A 14907-nucleotide genomic window follows, 5' to 3' on the forward strand; every position below is an offset into this window, starting at 1 on the left:
AAATAAGCTCAAATTTTCACTCGGGATTTCCAAATCTCCAAATCGTCATAAGTTCCTCAGATCACGACTGACATGAGAATGCACAATGTTCCACGCTCTTTTTACGATTTTATTTATACCAAACATACAAACCTGGCTGTGTTCCAGTTTAGAATTTAGAAAATCTGGTCACTCTAATCTTGAACCTCAAATAAACTGAAGCAAAACTAAACTGAAGTAATAAAGAATCATGAAACATCCTGACTGTAATTACACAAACATAACTAGATTCTAATCAGAAATACCCAATATGCAAATGATCGTATTATTATAATGTAAAGTACCCTGTTTTCATTTATTTCTGATTAAAATTCAAGTTATAATTGACTCGTAAATACACTAGTAAAGTTTATTTTCTGTGCCGTCTTGTTTGAGCCACATCTCACCAACAGATGAACGGAAACATGAACCGAAACTGAAATGTTAATCTTTAATATTTTGTGTTTTGAAGTTAATGTCAAAAATAAACTCTTCACACTAAGTACTAATGTTGTGGTACTTGAGACTGGTCTTGGTCTCGAGATCGCTCTTGAGACCACTTTTTATGGTCTTGGTCTTAAGTCAGACTCGAGCACATTTGGTCTTGGTCTTGTCTCGGACTCGAGGTCTGACAGTTGACGAGTGTGATCATATTTCATTATGGCGAGTAAATGGTAAAACCACCTAGTGCCTCCAGTCAATTTCATTTCTCTCCAGCGACTAGGTCAGGAATCAGAAAACACTAGATGATTTACAAGAATCCCAGAAGTTGTAGACCACACACCGGCCAATCAGCTGTGAGCTGTGAAGTCATGACGTCAAACTCATCTCGTCTGTCTGTGTCCCTTTTGTGGAACAGCACAACAGTAAACAAAGCGTCAAGATGGATGTAGATGATGACAGACATTCTGTGTTGGCAATGATTCTCGAGATCGAGGATTTAAAGCCGAAACAAAGAGAATGTTTGTTGAATTTTATCTCGAGGAAAGACGTTATTGTTCTTCTTCCTACAGGATGTGGTGCATTACATACGTCACGACCAAACAGCAGCGACTGGTTAAATAAAAAAAGTCCCCGCCTACTGTTGAGCGAATGAATCCCAATGCTGCGAGGTCACACTGTTTCTACGAAGTGAAACCGTGATGAATCAGGCTTGGTAAATGTGCAAAGGCTAAATATCGCTGCAAAACCAGTAAGATCATGTAACTGTAAATGTTATGAACTTGAAAAAACTCACCTGATTCACTTTGAAGTTGTTTTGTGTAAAGTTCCAGTGGAAGTAAAGAAGAGGTTCTCAAACTGTGGGTGAGGCTCCAGAAAAGGGCCACAGAACAGAACCGCAGAACAGTTTTCTTGGCCTATTTTAAGATTCAGTGAACATAAATCAGATCAAATGGAGATAGACTGATAAAAACACTGATATATTTGTGCCAAAAATAACTGTAAAATACAAATAAATGTAGAAAATGACAACAATAGTCTCGATGGGCCGTGGTCTCAGTCTTGTCTCAGTCTCGACCCTCAGAGGTCTTGGTCTTGTCCTGGTCTCGACCCTCAGAGGTCTCGGTCTTGTCCTGGTCTCGACCCTCAGAGGTCTCGGTCTTGTCCTGGTCTCGACCCTCAGAGGTCTCGGTCTTGTCTGGTCTCGACCCTCAGAGGTCTCGGTCTTGTCCTGGTCTCGACCCTCAGAGGTCTCGGTCTTGTCTCGGTCTCGACCCTCAGAGGTCTTGGTCTTGTCCTGGTCTCGAGATCCTGTGGTCTTAGACTGGTCTTGGTCTCGATTAGTGCGTTTTTGACTAAAACACTACTAAATACTACCATGAAATATCACAAAACATCCTAATTTTTTTTTTTTTTTTTTTTTACCAAAGACTGTAATTACACAAACATAACTGAATTCCAATTATAAATACACAATATGTGAATTATTGTATTATTATAGTGTAAAATATCTTATTTTCATATTTTTTTCATGGGCCAAACTTGATTTTTTACATGACCGATGCTTAATTACATTATAATAAGTGTATGTCATGACATATTTAATGTATTTCACTCTTTTTATCCCGTTTTGGAGCTGTTCTTTTGTGTTTTTTAAAACGTTGTTCTTCCTTTAACTGAATCCCTTTAAATTTCACGCTTCTTTTAAAAAACTCCAACCGCACCATTTTATGTACGCTCACTGACTGACCCCTTTCTGAGCCAATCACAGCGCGGCGCGGAGGGATGCGGCCAATCAGAGAGCAGAGCGCCGTGTCAGCTCCGCGCTCTGGACCAATCGGAGCGCTCCGAGGGCGGGGCCAGCGCAGTGTTGTTGAGACGCTGTTGTTCGAGAGCTCAGTTTCTCTCGGACTTTCACTGGATTTACACCAAAACTACGCGAAAACCAAAGGAAATATCCACCAAAAACACCCCGGGGAACACTAACCTCACCTGTTATGCTGCTTTTTCACGCCTAAAGTAAGTATTTAACCCCGAAACCATCCATTTTTGCGTGAGCGGACCTTAGATTTCGCGTCACCGTTAGTAACACTTAGCTTCATCTGCACAGACTTTCGTTGGTAAAATTCTCAACATTTTTTGCTTTTTTCCCTTAAAATTGAACCCAAATCGTAATTATTTTAACGTTTAACCTTTCAATAAACACTCACCTCGTTAACCAAAGCGTGGCACTGCATTTTAACCACAAATGTACTTATATTTCACTGATTACGCAGCGTTTTCCCATCTTCTTTCTAACGCGAATTGTGACGCCGGCCCCGGATTTGCGTCTCAATAATCTCCTTATGTTCACATTTATTTTTTATTTGTTTGTTCATTTAAACACGTTGAAATGGGAAGAGTTTGGTCAAAGCGTCGTTTTCTGTCGGATTTTTTATCCTGAGCTGTAAAAATGCACCTGCTCCTGGTCCTGCTCAGCTCCAACCGGGACAGAACCAACCATTCTCTGTTATCACACGTAATAACTGTGGAATTATTCATAGTTAAACATGAATTTTAACAGATTTATTCATTAACTACTGAGTCAATAGTTGCCAAGGCTGTTAAGTTAAGATTTGTCATTGTTAGAAAGCTTATAATCCACCAAACTCGGACCAAACCAAGACCTACAACTAATACTTTTTTACACTTTTTACTTTTGTCTTTATTTTTACACATTTTAAAGCCACACTGCGTAAAATTTCTAGTGGAGAGCCAGCCGACCGGTGTCTCCATGGAAACGTTATTGCTTCGTCACTACGCCGCGTTACAGGTCAGATCTGCGGAGAGTCTCCCCTGTTCACAGAAGGAATTAATGTATTTTGGAGCAACAGAACTGCACGTAATGAATGTTTAAAGTCATACCGTGGAACATTCCAGGTGAAGCAATAACATCTCCATGGAGACGAACAGTTGGCGGACTCTCTCCTCCAGCAGAAAAGTTGCACAGTGCAGCTTTAAAACACTTATAATTCACTAAACTGGGACTAAGACAGAACCAAACCAAGACTTAGAATGTATACTTTTACACTTTCTACTTTTGTCTTTATTTTTACACATTTATTTATTGTTTTAAAGCTGCACTGTGTAACATTTCTAGTGGAGAGCCAGTCCACATTTGTCTCTATGGAAACGTCAACATCGCTTTCTCACCACGCTACATTACAGGTCAGATCTGCGGAGAGTCGCCCCTGTTCATGCAAGGAATAAATGTATTTTGGAGCAACAGAAACACACGTAATGAATGTTTAAAGTCATACTGTGGAACATTCCAGGTGAAGCAGTAACAGCTCCATGGAGACGAACAGTTGGCGGACGCTTCTCTAGCAGAAAAGTTGCGCAGTGCAGCTTTAAAACACTTATTATTCACTAAACTGGGACCAAACCAAAACTTAAAACGAATACTTTGACACTTTTTAATTTAGTCTTTATTTTTACACGTTCATTTATTGTTTTAAAGCCGCACTGCGTAACATTTCCAGTGGAGGGTCTGTCAACTCTTGGTCTCCATGGAAACGCCAACATCGCTTTGTCACCACGCTACATTACAGGTCAGATCTGCGGAAAGTCACCCCTGTTCACGCAAGGAATTAATGAATTTTTGAGCATCCGAAATGCGCGTAATGAATGTTTAAAGTCATACTGTGGAACATTCCAGGTGAAGCAATTACATCTCCATGGAGACGAACAGTTGGCGGACGCTCCTCTAGCAGAAAAGTTGCGCAGTGCAGCTTTAAAACATTTATAATTCACTAAACTGAGACTAAACCAAGACTTAGAACGAACACTTTAAGACTTTTTACTTTTGTCTTTATTTTTACACGTTTATCTATTGTTTTTAAAGCTGCACTGTGTAACATTTCTAGGGGAGGGTCTGTCAACTCTTTGTCTCCATGGGAACGTTATTGCTTCTTCACCGCACTACATTACAGGTCAGATCTGTGGAGAGTCACCCCTCTTCACAGAAGGAATTAATCTATTTTTGAGCATCAGAAATGCACGTAATGAATGTTTAAAGTCATACTGTGGAACATTCCAGGCGAAGCAATAACATCTCCATGGAGACAAACAGTTGGCAGACGCTCCTCCAGCAGAAAAGTTGCGCAGTGCAGCTTTAAAACATTTATAATTCACTATACCGGGACCAAACCAAGACTTAGAATGAACACTTTAAGACTTTTTACTTTTGTCTTTATTTTCACATGTTTATTTATTGTTTTAAAGCCGCACTGCGTAACATTTCTAGTGGCGGGTCTGTCAACTCTTTGTCTCCATGGAAACGTTATTGCTTTGTCCTGGGCTGGTGGAGGTTTGGTTAAATCCTGTTTCAGTCCTGGTCTGGTCCTGCTCGTCTCTGTTTGCTCTCGGTTACGGCCGGACGATTCAGAAAAAATATAAATATGTATAAATATCTGTTCTGATCCAAATCCAAACCCATTTTATTTCTACAGAACATTTTATAAACAAAGACGTTTCCAAAGCGCTGCACCGAGCATCATAAAAAGATAAATCACCAGTCCAAAAACAATAAAACCAGCCAAATCAAATAAAAGCAAAACCATAAAAATCATAAAATAGCAGTAAGTATGTAGAATAAATACAATAAAATAAAAAGACTGAAATCTGAACTGACAAACGAAAACAAGAATCACATTTCAGAACAGGTTTGTACAGATCGAAACTCCAGGGTTAGTACTTTTTATGCAGATATACACAATTTTTCTGCAGAATAAAACAGGAGATTTTTTTTGTTTGTGGAGAATTTATAGGATTTCAAAAACTGCAGCTTTGTGATTTGATAATTGCGATCATAAATATCACACAATCACATAAATTGTGATTTCGATTGCGAATTTCAGACTTGATTTTTATTCTTAGGAACAGACTCGATACTGATTCTGATCACACGATGAGAAAAAAAAACAAACTTTCTTTAGATAATCTCCTGTGATTTTCCACATTTCTTTTCTGTTCCCACATGTCCTTATATCTGTGTAGGACTAAACCAGGACTAAACCAGGTTTAAACCAGGTCTAAACCAGGACTAAACCAGGACTAAACCAAGACTAAACCAGGAATAAACCAGGACTAAACCAGATTTAAACCAGGTCTAAACCAGGTCTAAACCAGGTCTAAACCAGGACTAAACCAGGATCAAACAAGGACTAAACCAGGTCTAAACTAAACCAGGACTAAACCAAGTCTAAACCAGGACTAAACCAGAACTAAACCAGGTTTAAACCAGGTCTAAACCAGGTCTAAACCAGGTCTAAACCAGGACTAAACCAGGAGTAAACCAGGTCTAAACAAGGATCAAACAAGGACTAAACCAGGTCTAAACTAAACCAGGACTAAACCAGGACTAAACCAGGTCTAAACTAAAACAGGACTAAAACAGGTCTAAACCAGGACTAAAACAAGTCTAAACCAGGTCTAAACCAAGATTAAACCAGGTTTAAACCAGGACTAAACCAGAAATAAACCAAGTCTAAAACAGGACTAAACTAAACCAGGTGTAAACCAGGTGTAAATCAGGCCAAAACCAGGTCTCAACTGGGTCTAAACCAGGTCTAAACTAAACCAGGTCTAAAGCAGGTCCATGGGCGTACACTAGTGCTCTTATATTTGTTCTGATGCAGTTCCAGATCGTTCTAAACATGTAAAGGTAAAGTTCCGCTCTGGGACTTTTCTAGTTTAGATCCGTGTGAAAAAATAGGCAGTAATTTGTACATTAGTTTCAGTTTGGATCAGTGTGTGTTTGTGGTTCTCGAGTGTGTGATTGTGTTTCTCGAGTGTGTGATTGTGTTTCTCGAGTGTGTGATTGTGTTTCTCGAGTGTGTGATTGTGTTTCTCGAGTGTGTGATTGTGTTTCTCGAGTGTGTGATTGTGTTTCTCGAGTGTGTGATTGTGGTTGTGGAGTGTGTGATTGTGGTTCTCGAGTGTGTGATTGTGGTTCTCGAGTGTGTGATTGTGTTTCTCGAGTGTGTGATTGTGGTTCTCCAGTGTGTGTTTGTGGTTGTTGAGTGTGTGATTGTGGTTGTGGAGTGTGTGATTGTGGTTCTCCAGTGTGTGATTGTGGTTCTCCAGTGTGTGATTGTGTTTCTCGAGTGTGTGATTGTGTTTCTCGAGTGTGTGATTGTGGTTCTCGAGTGTGTGAGTGTGGTTGTTGTGCCTCGTGTGCAGTTGGAGCGTTGGAGCGTGCGGGGGCATTGTCCTGTTGTTGTGCTGTTGTTGTGCGTTGCCGCGGTGACAGCAGTGACAGGTTTTGTTGTGGTGCTTTTCCCCGGAGGCTCTGAGGTCAGTTTCACACTAAGACGCCGGAGCACAGATGTGTTATGGACTCAGGTTTACGTCTGTCGGCAAACTGACGCATAACTGATGTAAAACTGTGATAAATATTCATCACAGACAAAACCAATTAAAAAAATGTATTACCGTATTTTTTGGACTATAAGGCACACCGGATTTTAAAGCGCATTAAGCGAGACAAAACAGTCAGATAAGTCAAACTTTATTCAACTCATTTACAAAAACTCAGGTTAGAATGTGGATCAGGATGAATTTTTGAGTCCGGCCTGCGTCATACAAAGCAGTGATTCAATCCGACTTGAGCCCAGTAGGCATTAAGATATTTGTGTCCGAACCTGACCAAACCTGACACTATTAAAATCACACTATTTCCACAGGCCTAATGACACAAGAAGAATATTGTTTTTGTTCCTCTAACGGACACAGAGACACAAAATACTAACTCGGACTATAGCGAAAATTATGAGAAGATTTTATTCCTCACCTCTTGTAAAGTTGTAAATTCAACCTGCAGCATCTCATCCGCATTATCCAGAGAAATTGTGCTCTGCAAATAATGACCCCAGTCCACAAAGCAGCACTATTAATCCAGTTTGAATCATTCTTTAAAAGTAAAAAGGTGAGAGTAGTTCCTCACGTGTCTGTTTACATCCACACAGCCCACGGATCGAGGTGAAGCTGCAGATTAGAAACAGTGACTCTACTTCCCCAGGACTTTATCTTTAAAAATCCTGTATCTGAAGTTTTGCACCACATTTCACAAATAATAATAACACAGTTTTGACTTGTATCTAAACTAGAAGTGCAGAGCTCTGATCTTTGAACACTTAAGAGTCTCAGAGCGACAGGTTTTACTATAGACAGGAAACAGCTGACGCGCTGATGTGTCCGAGTCCAACCTGAGCCAGAACATAAGTTCTACGGAACCAGACGTCCACGATCCTTTGGCAGATCGTGACATAACTCGCCCGCGTTGCCTCCCTGTCTTGTGAATGTGTGTTACTCCACGAGGCTCCTCACTACATTTGCCCTAATGCTCCGACAATCCACCAAGCGGTGCAGCTTCGTAGTTTACCAAAGTCGTGCTAAAACATTTTGACAGATTTTTGAGCGCCATGTGCCACATTAAATCGGTTCAAGGTCAGTAAACACAACCAGAATTAATACATAAAGTGCACCGGATTATAAATGTGCACTGTAGATTTTTGATGAAAATAAAAGGATTTTAAGTGCGCCTTATAGTCCAAAAATATGGTAATCTGTGAAATGCACTTTAAAGGAAATGTGACTCAATCCCACTTTAACCTTTGACCTCCTGTTGTCTCTGTGCAGGTGCGCTCAGGTCACAGGATGCATATGACCCGCAGCCCCGCCTCCCCGGCCCTGCCCCCCTCTCACATGGCCCCGCCCCCCTCAGGTGCGTCTCCGGGCGAGGCTCTGGACCTGAGCATCAGCGGCTCTCGGATCACCGTGACGACCAGACGCCCCAACAGCGCCTCCCCTGGGAAGACCGGGAAAACCTTCAGCCGCTCCGTGTCTGTGATCGGAGAGACCAGGAAGCACCGGAACACCCTGGTACTGCTCCTGTCGGCTCCTGCCAGCTCCTGTCGGCTCTTGTCTGCTCCTCTGTCTCTTATGTTTATAAATTCATATTTCTTTCATCTTTCAGGCTGATTCTTTGGGAGGTTCTCGTTCTATAAAGAATCTTCGACGTTCCAACAGCACGACTCAGGTTAACCACACCATCGGGGGGCGCCACAGGTCAGAACTCACCTCAAACATCAAACACTTTAAATATGTGTGAACAGAGCTGTCAAAAGCTTTCATAAACCTCTCTGACCAGTTCGTACTCGAGTCATTTTGGTTGTGGATACAGTGTTCGTTCACACTAATCCGACTGAAAACGGCTCCAGAGACGGAACGATCTGGTGCCATCAGCTCCCACAACTTCATGTTCGTACAGATCTGATCCTTGACTGTGTGGACGCCTGAAAACACTGATACTCTGACGTAGGAGCTCGAGTCGCGTTCTTATTGGACCACGTCACTGTGACTCGCTCCTTCCTGATTCTCTGGGTTCGTGACATCGGTCATGTGACAATATTGACAGGGCAGCTGCAGGGTCTTAAAAGTCTTAAAAAGGTTTTAAATTTCATGTTCCTAAATGAATGCCTTAAAAAGTTTTAAATTATGTTGTTCAAGTCTTATTTTTTTCACAAAGGTCTTAAATTTCATTAGCCTATTTTTTTATACACTCAAAACAACATTGTGCAATCACGTAACGTGAATAAACGTCTAATACGATACTTTGGTTTCTTGCGCTGAAGGCAATAAGTAAACAATCAGTAGAGTGGAGGAAGGATCATGGGGAAGTGTCAGTTTAATCCACAGTGCCTCTTAGATTTAAGATGTAATAGTTGTTTGGTCATTATTAGAATTGGATCTGGTGTTTTTCGCCCACGTACGATGTTGGTCTTAATTTTCATTTAAGTGGGCTTATAAAGGTCTTAAAAAGTCTTAAATTTGGGGTAAACAAACCTGGGGATACCCTGATTGAGGAAAACAGTTTAAACAAACCAGAGACAAACAGGAAACATCGGAGCTACAACTACTTGCTAGTAGAAAAAACAGTTTCGACGCTTGCCATCTTTTTCGGCTTTAAATCGGCTGCTGGAACTTTAGACATGGTGCTCCATTTTTACGGCCCACGTCAAACTCTGTGGGTAACTCTTAGCTACATTTACAACTTTTTTTGCACTGATTTTAATCCTGAGTGTAGCTGTATGTGTAATATCAGGGTTATTATCAGGTTTCTGGAGCTAAAAGATCAATAAAATGAAACGTAAACAGAAAAATCATCAGACTTCTTTCTGATCACTGTCTCTGTTTGCATCACATCCTTTAAGTAATTTCAAAGGTCTAGAAATCAGGTCATTGTTCTCAAAAGTACTGCATTTTTCGGACTATAAGTCACTCCGGAGTTTAAGTCGCACCAGCCAAGAAATATGTAATGAAGAAGAAAAGCATATATAAGTTGCACTTTCTGGGGGAAATTTATTTTATAAAATCAGAAACCAGGAATGACATTTCCTGTTTTCAGTCAAGTTCTAGTAAAAACAATAGAATAGAAAACAACAGACTGTTAACGTCACATATGAACAGTTCTTCAGATAAACTATAACATAAACAACAGAACAGAACAAGTTTACTAAACTCTCCATCTCACTTCAAATCACTAAATCCATTCAATTCTTCATTGTCGGTGTCACTTCTGAACAACTCGGCCTCGACCTCCGGAGGTAAACAGAGCGACGCAAACTCTTCTGTGTCGCTGTCGTCAGACTCAGCATCAGTTCCAGTTAGAATTATTCGGGTCTTTCTGAATCTCAACAGGATGGTTTCTGTGTCACTGAAGTCCAGACTTTGTCCATCCATCCAGTGACTTCAGGAAAGTTTCACGGTGCATCCTCCCGGCGTCACAAGTTTCTCTCTCACTCCAAACTCTCTTTCTGCTGCTTGATTTTCGTTTTCAGCTGCAGATTTCACGACTTGCAGTTTATAATCTGTAAAATCTGATTTTGTTTTTGGGGCATTTGTGTTCAGTTTTCTCAGTCGTCTTTATAAGTTTGTTTAAATGTTAAATTGTTCAGTGGTGCAGACGTAACGGTGCGATCGACTGACATGATACAGACAGGACAGAGGCTCTTTCTGCAGGAGACATGTGCAGTAGAGCCAAGTGACAGTGGTACAGGAGGAACAGGAGCAGCAGATCCTCACACACAAGACTAGAACCTCTCCACACTTCACTCAAACATTTTAATATAGAAGTCGCAGGAAACACCCAAACCAGGAAAAAGTGCCACGTATAGTCCGAAAAATATGGTAATGAAAATCAGATACTAACTGATCGAAACTTGGTACTTATTTGTGCAGGTCTCGATCTAAATAAAGTCCCATTTTCAGGACGGAGCAGAACTTTTCCTGAACGTCTTTAGAACGATCTGGAGCTGTATCAGAACACGTAGACTCTTGATCGGCTCCTGGTCCATGACATGACAGCGCGGCAGGTGTCACATGACCCCGCCCTCTGCGTCATGTGTCACGTCGTTCCTTCAGCGCGGCGCATTCCTCCGGTTAATGTCATGTTAATGTGAGAGTTATGCTAATGCGAATGCTAATGGGGCAGCTGGAGGCCGAGACCCGTGACCCCTGACCTCTGCACACGCTCAGTCTGCAGCTGCTCTCAGGAGGGAAACTCTGCGCTTCAAAACAAACTGTTAATAACTGTGTTTATTTGTTTATTTGGGTTTAATCTTGTGACAGCGATAAAACACGTCACGTTACGGCGGCCGACGGCGGACAAACGCAAAGGCCCAAAGCGTCTCAGAGAAAACAGCTTCAAATAGAAAAACTGGCAAATTCACAAACTCAAACACAAGTTTAAATGACGTACAAACAAAGAACCTGGTGCAAATGAAAAAAACACGCACGCAAGAAACAAGAACAAATGCGTTGTCTACAAATGTGCCGCAAATAGAGAAATCACGCAAAACACAAAACTAAGAAAACACCGAAAAACGAAAAATGCTGCATAAAGACTCACCACGTGATGTACGGTGTTTTACAGCGATATTTATATTATTTATAAAACACTGTATATGAATAAAATAAAATAAAAGCCACATTACCGTAACAAACACTGGGCTGTTACACTGAGAGCGCCCCCTGCAGGTTGTGATGAGTCTTTATGCAGCGTTTTGTGTTTTGCATCGTTTCTCTATTTGCGGCACATTTGATGATAACAAAAATGTGTCTTTGTTTCTTGCGCCGTGTTTTTTTTTCATTTGCACCACGTTCTTTGTTTGTACGTCATTTAAACTGAGACGCTTTGGGCCTTTGCAGTTTGGCGCCCGTCGGCTTCCGTAGCTTTTATAGTGGGTTTAAGGCCCCGCCCGCACTAGTTCGTATTGCAGTCATTTTCGTTGCGGATACAGTGTTCGTCTACATTAATCTGACTAAAAACGGCTCCAGAGACGGAACTATCTGGTGTCTCCAGCTCCCACGAATTCATGTTTGTACAGATCTGATCCTTGACTGTGTGGACGCCTGAAAACACTGATACTCTGATGTAGGTCTGTGCACCGCCAAAACACTAAGAGTCTAGAATATCTGTCCATTCATATAAACGTGTGTCTGTGTGTACGACCTGCAGACGTATAATCTCTGAAAAGTTTCACATGAACCACCAACACGACAGAAACACAGAACAGACTCACCATCAGCAGAACACCCCTCTGTCACAGAAAGAACACTCATATTCCACTGAGTCGTGTCCTTTAGTCTGACAGAAACTGAACTGCATCAGCGCACAATAGTGAACTGTTTTGAGCGCTCAGTTTATGTAAATTAGCCATGCGGTTTTAAGTTTAATTTCTGTAAAACATAAAGCTGTGTGGAGAGGGAAAGCTTGTGGACACAGAAACGATGTGTTTGGATGCAAATCGTTTCCGATACGGTGATACGCGGATTCGTTTCGGTGTAAACGGGGTCTCAGTTTCCTCTATTTGGCCGTTCCAATCTGATATTTAGTTTAGAATTGTTAGTCGCTATGGTTACGTACCTGTGAGTTTTATGTGCTCAGAGACGGGACTGGAGGCGTGTGCTGCGTCTGACCTTCTCTGTGGTGGTTTTCTGTGGTTTCGGTCCAAAGCGAGGCGTGTGCTCCTTCTGTTACGCACATCTGTTACACACTCCCCTCACACACACACACACACATAAACATAAACACACACACACACTCCTCCTCTGCTCCACACGCTTTAATCTGACCTCCCCCCCCCCCAAAGCTCCATCAATCCTCCACATCCTGACTTTACTCTGACCTCTGACCCTTCCCCCCCTCCCTCCTCCACACAGACTGATTTATCCACACACACCCCCATGCCCTCCCTCCTCACAGCTCCTCCCTCCTCTCCGCCAGGCTTCATCTGACCTGTGCCCCCAGACCCTCCACTCACTCCTATAACACTGTACTGCACCGTCTCATCACCACACTGTCCCCTAAAGACTCTCTCCTAAACTCTGTCCCTTAAACTCTGTCCCCTAAACTCTGTCCCCTAAACCCTGTCTCCTAAACTCTGTCCCCTAAACCCTGTCACCTAAACACTGTCCCCTAAACTCTGTCTCCTAAACTCTGTCTCCTAAACTCTGTCTCCTAAACTCTGTTGCCTAAAGACTCTCCTCTAAAGACTGTTCCCTATAAACTCTGTCCCATAAACACTGTCTCCTAAACTCTGTCCCCTAAACCCTGTCACCTAAACACTGTCCCCTAAACTCTGTCTCCTAAACTCTGTCTCCTAAACTCTGTCTCCTAAACACTGTTGCCTAAAGACTCTGTCCTAAACACTGGCTCCTAAACTCTGTCTCCTAAAGACTGTCACCTAAACTCTGTCCCCTAAACTCATAAACTCTGTCCCCTAAACACTGTCCCTTAACTAGAACAGTTCATATCAGGATTCCCTCTGAGCCTGATCATTATTTCAGTTTGTTATGATCCATGTTCGTGTTTCATACACTCTGAAAGTTCATTCTTCACTGTGATTGGTTAAATTAATCTGTCACTCACTGAGAGCGACATGGAGTCTGACCAATAAGAAGAGTGGGTATTGAAACACACAACCACACACACACTCAACACACCCCCCACACACCCGCACGCACACATACACACACACACGCACACACACACACGAGCCTCCTCTGTCTGCCCTCCCTCCTCACTCTTATTCACCCATGACAACAGTGGACCAAAGGAATGTCCAGCTGCTCAGAGTGAACACACACACACACACACACGTGCACACATACACACTTACACACACACACGCACACTACACACACACACACACACACACACACGTGCACACATACACACACGCAGACACACACACGCACATGCACGCTCACACACACACTTTGTGTAACTCTAGCTCCAGACTGGGGTCACTGAGGTGTCCGCTTCAGGCTCTGTCCTCACAGCTGTCAGGTTTTCCCCGGGCTGTGGGCCGGTTGTCGGGTAGATTCCCTCAGAGTCTGTGGGAGGAGCTGAGCAGCTGCTGCCTGAAGCTCACACCACATGGACCCAGGCCACCAGTCACTAGAACACCTTCTGAAGATACATCACTGAAGAAAATATGCGATAAACGATAATAGTGAAACTAATTTATATCACTGACACAAAAACCCAAGAGCAGATTTAACCACAAAAACTTGTAAATATACAAAACAAAAACATGAGCTGCAATAAATAACCAGCAGAATGAAACCTGTGAGTACAGTTTGCATCTGTAATGAGTCACAGAATCACATCTCATTATAATAACTAAAAATAACCAACAACATCAAACTACTGCAAAGAAAATGTACATGAAAAATGCTGAGACCCAGAAGATACTGTTCCATCTGCCACTGAACGATAAAGTGTTTACTGTGACAGGCTGAACTTACAGGGACCCTCCTCAGGGACCCTCCTGTGGGACCCTCCAGTGGGACCCTCCAGTGGGACCCTCCTCTGGGACCCTCCTGTGGGACCCTCCTCTGGGACCCTCCTGTGGGACCCTCCTGTGGGACCCTCCTCTGGGACCCTCCTGTGGGACACCCCTGTGGGACCCTCCTCGGGGCCTGGGCTTTGTGCTCTCGGTCAGCTTTGGGTCACCATCATCAGTCTCACACAGGAGACAGCACTTTACACCAGATGCCCTGCCACAGAGTCACTCTTTAGATGAAAGATTTCCACACAGGCCCGAGGGAAAATACAACTGCAAGACCTTTAAAATACTTCAGCCCAGAGCTTCTCAAAGTGTGGTACTACAGACTGGTACTACAAACTGGTACTACAGACCAGTTCCACAAATAAACTGCATTGATTGAATTATTACTTTATTATTTCTTTTAGGTGTGAACAGTTGCAGGGGTCTCAACTCAAACTCAAATTACCTGGGGGCCACATTAGATAAAGTCTGAGTGAGGCTGGGCCGCATTGAGTATTCTATAAATAGCGGTTGCACGGAAAAAACTGAGAGAAAGAACAACACGCAACAC

The 14907-nt window shown here is 42.5% G+C and overlaps 1 protein-coding gene across 2 annotated transcripts in view; it reads left to right on the top strand.

Moving 5' to 3' along the window:
* The first annotated feature begins 2330 nt into the window (after positions 1–2330).
* Positions 2331–14907, top strand: part of cep131 (centrosomal protein 131) — a 43692-nt gene continuing 31115 nt past the window's right edge. The window contains exons 1-3 of one of the 2 annotated variants that reach the window (XM_055150491.1): positions 2331–2478; positions 8140–8382; positions 8477–8568. In XM_055150491.1, coding sequence (XP_055006466.1) covers positions 8158–8382; positions 8477–8568 — 317 coding nt within the window. In that variant the 5' untranslated portion in view covers positions 2331–2478; positions 8140–8157. The remainder of the gene's footprint in view (positions 2479–8139; positions 8383–8476; positions 8569–14907) is intronic. The other variant, XM_055150492.1, reaches the window with a different exon arrangement.

Source organism: Boleophthalmus pectinirostris, unplaced genomic scaffold, assembly GCF_026225935.1.
Source record: "Boleophthalmus pectinirostris isolate CB_2022bp ecotype Guang Dong unplaced genomic scaffold, ASM2622593v1 HiC_scaffold_14, whole genome shotgun sequence".
Classification (NCBI taxonomy): domain Eukaryota; kingdom Metazoa; phylum Chordata; class Actinopteri; order Gobiiformes; family Gobiidae; genus Boleophthalmus; species Boleophthalmus pectinirostris.